Source organism: Bos indicus, chromosome 3 (assembly GCF_029378745.1).
Source record: "Bos indicus isolate NIAB-ARS_2022 breed Sahiwal x Tharparkar chromosome 3, NIAB-ARS_B.indTharparkar_mat_pri_1.0, whole genome shotgun sequence".
NCBI lineage: Eukaryota > Metazoa > Chordata > Mammalia > Artiodactyla > Bovidae > Bos > Bos indicus.
In genome coordinates this window covers 12885498-12893083 of record NC_091762.1, presented here as the reverse complement: position 1 = coordinate 12893083, position 7586 = coordinate 12885498, and the positions used below count along the sequence as shown (strand labels likewise).

Below are 7586 nucleotides of genomic sequence, written 5' to 3'. Positions count from 1 at the left end.
GACTTAGTATGCATGCCCTGCTTTAAGGAGGCTCTAACCCTTTTGACCCTTTTCACCATCATGGCTGACGAAGCAAGTGAACTAATAAATTCACTCTTCTCACCTCTTGCCCCTGGCTGAGAGAAACACACATGCATGCCCCCTCCAGAAGGTACTGGGCACTGGCACACTTTCTTTCATCGGGTTGAATGTTTCTCAGCTCCTTTACATACAGCACAAAGGCAAATTTTCTGGTATGTTTGTGGATGTCAGTCCAAAGACCAGGGAGCAGTTCAGGTGAGGAATTGAGCCACCTTACCTCCCCATTCTGCCATTGCCCTACTCAGAAGCTTTCTTTCTGGATGCTTCTGGCTTTGTCTTTTTACAAGTCTCCTTTTCTTTTAATACAGGCATGCTCCTTTGCTGAGTGTTCATGGGAACATTGGTAATAGCCCCACACAGTATAGCCTGTGTCTGTTTGCTTGATAAATTCTTCCATATGTGCTGGGGCAAGCTGATGTTCTTACATACATTGATCACTGTCCTAGTCAAGCCTCTTCCCGCAGTATTACCAAGGGCCCTTTTGCAATTGTATGTAGATGGCCAGACTGGAGTGATGGTCTGGTTGTGAGAGAGGGAAAGTATAAATTTCTCCATTGAGAAGCCACCAGCCCTTTAGTGGCTCTGCTGGTGCCTGCTTGGTGGATATGAGGCTATCCTGAGTTCATCTGTCAGGCTGAGACTGCTTCCCATCATTTTTCTTGAGTTGTTTTTTTTTTTTTTCCTATTTGTTTGAAAGAACTCATTTTATTACTTGAATTGTCAGTCTTACAAAAATAGCTTTCACAAACAACAAAGTGTAGGTGTTTCTCTATAAAATATATATGTATACTGTGAAAGCCTTTTGCATCCAAGTGGGGAGTTTTTGAGGCTTCAGACAGTAAGTCATTGATCATCAAAAGTTGACCTTCCCCTTGAGGAAATGGTTACTATCTTCAAGTGACAGCAGCAAGCTCGCCCCAAAGGGATGCATGAGAATTCGTGTTGTGTACCCTTACATAGCTGTGCCAAGGGCAGGAAAATGTTTCTTCAAGTCCATGTGATGATATTTTAATGTCATATTTTAATTTTTTTAGTTTTGGTTTCTGGTTTTCCTTTTTTAAATAGCCCTCTTACCAGAAATGGGCAGAGGCAGGTGGAGGTGAGAGGGCCTGGGGAAGTGGGAACCCACGAGAAGGGTGCTGCCAGCGTATGTCAGGGATTCAGAGACCCGAAGCCCAGTTTTTAAATTATCATTTGGATATTTTATGTATTTTCTTGATGTGCTTTTTTCCTCCAGCTTCCTCTCTTTCATTGAGCACTTCCTATTGTGCAACATCTCGCTTTGATGCTCGAATGCTTGCTTGTTATCATTGGCTTTTCTAGAAAACACGGCAGACAATGAAGCTGCCTCTGGAGACCTGATACCTGCCTCACCCGCTGGCCACACAGCTGCCACATGCCTTGCTTTTGGTCACCTGAACCCTGCAGATGTTCTGTTTCTATGCCCCCGTGGACCCACCACACAGGATTAGTGGTTTTCAAGGGCCTTAAAAGAAGGATGGAAACTGAAGGTTCCCTCCATTTTGAGGCCAGTGACCTAATGAATGTGGCTCCCGGTCCTGCTGTGGATTGAGAGCCTGAGTAGTATCTGTGATTTCGCCAGCCTTCCTGTCGGAATCCCAGATCTGCCTACACCCCCATCCCTTCCCTTCCACAGGGCCCAGGGCCTAACGTTTTTCTTTCCCTTTAAAGCTTTCCCCAGCCATTTTAACTGGACTTTTCTCTCCCCTGACTCTGACTCTGTACTCAGCTCCCTTGTGCCTGCTTATTCCTGGACCTCTTTGATTTGGGGATTTTGTTAATACTCCGTTGTTGTTGTTCAGTCATTCAGTCATGTCTGACTCTTTGCAACCCCATGGACTGCAGCATGCCAGGCTTCCCTGTCCTTCACCATCTCCTGGAGATTACTCAAATTCATGTCCATTGAGTTGGTGATACTGTCCAACCATCTTATCCTCTGTCATCCTCTTCTTCTCCTGCTTTCAATCTTTCCCAGCATCAGGGTCTTTTCCAATGAGTTGGCTCTTCCCATCAGGTGGCCAAAGTATTGGAGTTTCAGCTTCAGCATCAGTCCTTCCAATAAATACTCAGCGTTGATTTCCTTTAGAATTGACTGGTTTGATCTCCTTGCAGTCCAAGGGACTCTAAGGAGTCTTCTCCAAAACCATAGTTCAAAAGCATCAGTTCTTCTGTGCTCAGCCTTCTTTATGGTCCAATACCTTGCTCAGGAAATATAAGCTAGGGATACAAAAGTAGGCAAGGTATAAAGTTCAGTAACCTCTGAAACTTAATAGTAGTGTAACCTGAGGCTTAAGAGCTGCTGAGAGCTTTTGCGAAAACGTGGGTTGCAGGCCCTGGGGCAGCTGCCAACGTAAGGAAGGAGAGAACGGTTGGGAGTTATGGCCCCAAGTCTCAGGTGTATTTTTTTTCATCCTTCTTGAGAGCTGGGAATAGGGCAGGGTTTGTTTAAGAAGTGGAAGACAGTAATTACCAAATCACTACAAAGTGATCACCAAATTACACAATCATTACATTGGGTTTAGGTTTTAATTTTTTAAAATTCAGAAATTGCTTAAAATTTTGTTGTTGGAAGAGAGTAATGAAATCATTCCCTTGACACTACGACTATCTTTTCAGCATTCAAAATAAATCCTTGAATACTGTGTATTTTGGAAGTTTGACAAGTTTACTGAATTGTTTGTATCGACCTATGAAAATTTTCAAGTCACTTTTTATTCTTACCCTAATTATTTTTTATAACTTAACTTATCTAAAAGCATTTCCACACACTCATCTAAATGTGAGTAAAGCTCCTCCTGGTGGTGAGTCTGAGTATTGAAGTCCCACCATCCTTTTTTGTTCAAGGATTCCAGCAGTATATGACCCAAGCTGCCTTAAGTGCAGACTGTGCCAACATTTTGCTAAAGCTCTTATTTGCACTGACGGGTGTGTGTGTGTGTGTTAGGGGGTGGGTGGGCAGAATGTGCACAGAGGCTGTGGAGACAGAAAGACCATGGGTTGTATTTAGGCAGGACCAACTTGTCCCTCTGCATCCCAGTCCCTTTATCAGCAAGGCTGGATTCCTTGCCCCTGAAAGGACCCTCATTACACAGGGGAGTTGTGTGCTCCCCATTAACCTGAGGCTGCCCATGTCTGAGGCACTGCTGGCTATACACAGAATGCCAGCTCCTGCCGCTGGCAAAGCCACTGGCCGCCAGCTGCTGCCTCCCTCTGTCCTCCTTCCCAGTCCAAGCCCTGAGATTGTTACTGGGGACTCTGCTCCCAGACCTGCCACCAGCCCAGAGAGCAGTGACATCTAGTGGTCACTGGGTAGAACTGCAGCTTTACTTTGAATTTTCAATTTGCCGGTAATAACTACTTAGATGCACCTCCACGCTAAATAAACATATTTGTGTGTAAAAAATACATGTTAGCGAACTTATGGTTTCCAGGGGAGAAATAATGGGAGGAAGATATAGTTAGGAAGTTTGGGATGGACAGGGACACACTGCTATATTTTAAAAGGCTAAACAACAAGGACCTATTATATAGCACAGGGAACTCTGCTCATTTATGGGGCAGCCTGGATGGGAGGGGAGTTTGGGAGAGTAGGGATACATGTATATGTATAGCTCAGTTCCTTTGCTGTCCACCTGAAACTATCACAACATTGTTAATCGGCTAAAGTCTAATATAAAATAAAAAGTTAAAAAAAATTCATGTTCATGATTAAAACTAGAACAATAGATAAAGATATTCAGTTTTTAAAAAAGCTTAAATTCCATATATATGCGTTAGTATACTGTATTGGTGTTTTTCCTTCTGGCTTACTTCACTCTGTGTAATAGGCTCCAGTTTCATCCACCTCATTAGAACTGATTCAAATGTATTCTTTTTAATGGCTGAGTAATACTCGACCCAGAGGGATGGTATGGCGAGGGAGGAGGGAGGAGGGTTCAGGATGGGGAACACATGAGAAATAAAGGAATAAAAATAAATAAATAAAATAAAATAAAATTACTTACTTTCTGATATTAAAAAAAAATAAAAAAGCTTAAGTTTCTCTTCCTTGTTGCTCCATGTTTACTCCTGCAATGAGCAATTTCTGTTTTGAATAATCTGGATATTAGCCCACAAATGTAAATAATGTAATAATATGTAAATTCTTGATTTATCAACTTTAAGTAATATCTGTTAACTACCTTGAAGGAACGATAAGGAATTTAGGGCATTAGAAGGGCTTCCTTTCTCTCTGCCCCCTCTACTTGCTGGCTTTGATCTGTAAGGTTACTAGGTTTTCCAGTGGTTGTGTGTGTGTTAGTTGCTCTGTTGTGTCCGACTTTTTGCAGCCCCATGAACTGGAGCCCATCAGGCTCCTGTGTCCATGGACACAGGAGACACTTCTGTTTCTTGGTGTGTCACCGTTGGACAAAATCTACTGATTTTCCACTCCACAAAACAAGGAAATCAGTTCATGTATATGTCCCTCTGCTTTCCGCCTCCACATTTCTGTCAGCCATACTATCACTTTTATATTGAGCATGTTTATAGTAGCTAAATGCTGGAGTCACCATAATTAAGTGTCCTATGTTTTAGATTGATTCTGAAAACTGAAACCCCTTAAATAGTATTTAAGGCATTATGATTCTGTAAACATTATTCATTGCAGAAGCAACTGCTGTGATTAGCCCACAAAAAAGAAAAGTAACATGTAATTAAACCTTGGGCACTCAGAGGAGAATGTTCTATGAATGTAATCCACTTTTCTTCCACTCTGTCATTTTTCCAATTATCCCACACTTTAATTTGCACCAAATTTGAACCATGACTTTTCTTTTTTAAAAAATTAATTTATTTATTTTAATTGGAGGCTAATTACTTTACAATATTGTGGTGGTTTTTGCCACATGTTGACATGAATCAGCCACGGATGTACATGTGCCCCATCCTGAAGCCCTCTCCCAGCTCCCTCCCCATCCCATTCCTCAGGGTTGTCCCAGTGCACCGGCTTTGAGTGCCCTGTTTCATGCATCGAACCTGGACTGGTGATCTACTTCACATATGGTAATATACATGTTTCAATGCTGTTCTTTCAAATCATCCCACCCTCTCCTTCTCCCAGAGTCCAAAAGTCTGTTCTTTATATCTGTGTCTCTTTTGCTGTCTCACATATAGGGTCATTGTTATCATCTTTCTAAAATTCCATATATATGTGCTAATATACTATAATGGTGTTTTTCTTTCTGACTTACTTCACTCTGTATAATAAGCTCCAGGTTCATCTACCTCATTAGAACTGATTCAAATGTGTTCCTTTTAATAGCTAACCAATATTCCACTGTGTGTATGTACCACAGCTTTCTTGCCCATTCATCTGCCAATGGACATCTAGGTTGCTTCCATGACCTAGCTATTTTAAACAGTGCTGCTATAAACATTGGGATACACATGTGTCTTTCAATTCTGGTTTCCTCAGTGTGTATGCCCAGCAGTGGGATTGCTGGGTCATATGGCAATTCTTTTTCCAGTTGTTTAAGGAATCTCCACACTGTTCTCCATAGTGGCCGTACTAGTTTGCATTCCCATCAACAGTGTAAGAGGGTTCCCTTTTCTCTACACCCTCTCTGGTGTTTATTGTTTGTAGACTTTTTGATAGTAGCTATTCTGACTGGTGTGAGATGGTACCTCATGTGGTTTTGATTTGCATTTCTGTGATAATGAGTGATGTTGAGCATCTTTTCATGTGTTTGTTAGCCATCTGTATGTCTTCTTTGAAAGAAATCAAAGATGACACAAATAGATGGAGAAATATATAATGTTCATGGATCGGAAGAATCAATATAGTGAAAATGAGTATACTACCCAAAGCAATCTATAGATTCGATGCAATTCCTATCAAGCTACCAACAGTATTTTTCACAGAACTAGAACAAATAATTTCACAATTTTTATGGAAATACAAAGAAACCTCAAATAACCAAAGCAATCTTGAGAAAGAAGAATGGAACTGGAGGAATCAACCTGCCTGACTTCAGGCTCTACTATAAAGCCACAGTCATCAAGACAGTATGGTACTGGCACAAAGACAGAAATATAGATCAATGGAACAAAATAAAAAGCCCAGAGATAAATTCATGCACCTATGGACACCTTATCTTTGACAAAGGAGGCAAGAATATACAATAGAGAAAAGACAATCTCCTTAACAAGTAGTGCTGGGAAAACTAGTCAACCACCTGTAAAAGAATGAAACTAGAACACTTTCTAACACCATACACAAAAATATACTCAAAATGGATTAAAGATCTAAATGTAAGACCAGAAACTGTAAAACTCCTAGAGGAAAACATAGGCAAAACACTTTCCAACATAAGTCACAGCAGGATCCTCTATGACCCACCTCCCAGAGTAATGGAATTAGAAGCAAAAATAAACAAATGTGACCTAATTAAACTTAAAAGCTTTTTCACAATGAAAGAACCCCTAAGCAAGGTGAAAAGACAGCCTTCAGAATAGGAGAAAATAATAGCAAATGAAGCAACTGTCAAAGAACTAATATAAAAAATATACAAGCAGCTCATGCAGCTCAATACCAGAAAAATAAATCACCTAATCAAAAAATGGGCCAAAAAACTAAACAGACATTTCTCCAAAGAACCATGACTTTCTTATACTTGATTTCCCCCAAGGTTCCTAATTGTCATTTCAGTTGTTGTTATTGGAGAATCATATATCTTCATCTTATCTTTTAGAATTAACTCAGACCTGCCTAGGACCTTTGAGTTCTTATTCATATAATTTGTACAATATAGGTGACTTGCTTTCTGAATACAATCTTCACAGAACCCTCTGTCTTTGGACCATTGCTTTCTAGGGTTGCTATGCTGTTGTCAGCTTCAGATTTTTCTCATTCCACACCCAAGTCCCATGTTTTCTTGGATCTTGGATTGCTTTTCTTCTTTGAATTTATTTTTATTGCCAAAGTTTAGATTTGCTGGAGCACATACTCCCATGACATAGCAGTTAAGAGTTGACTTCCTGAGTTTGAAACCTGGCTTCATCATTTATTCATTTTGTGGTCTTAGACAACTGTGTGTGCAGGGCTTTGATATCATCATCTATAAAATGGGCATAATTCAGCTCCCTCACTGCTTATTTAAGGATGGGCTAAGATAATACAAAGCTTTGGTTTTTCTAGTAATCATATATGGATGTGAGAGTTGGACTATAAAGAAAGCTGAGGGCCGAAGAATTGATGCTTTTGAACTGTGGTGTTGGAGAAGACTCCTGAGAGTCCCTTGGACTGCAAGGAGATCAAACCAGTCAATCCTAAAGGAAATCAGTCCTGAATGTTCATTGGAAGGACTGACATTGAAGCTGAAGCTCCAATTCTTTGGCCACCTAATGTGAAGAACTGACTCCATTGGAAAAGACCCTGATGCTGAGAAACATTGAAGGCAGTAGGAGAATAGGATGACAGAGGATGAGATGGTTGGATAGGATCA

General features: G+C 40.7%; 1 protein-coding gene across 1 annotated transcript in view; it reads right to left on the bottom strand.

Moving 5' to 3' along the window:
- Positions 1-524: 524 nt before the first annotated feature.
- Positions 525-7586, bottom strand: part of FCRL5 (Fc receptor like 5) — an 84097-nt gene continuing 77035 nt past the window's right edge. Inside the window, exon 17 of the mRNA XM_070784145.1 lies at positions 525-2319. Coding sequence (XP_070640246.1) covers positions 2287-2319 — 33 coding nt within the window. The 3' untranslated portion in view covers positions 525-2286. The remainder of the gene's footprint in view (positions 2320-7586) is intronic.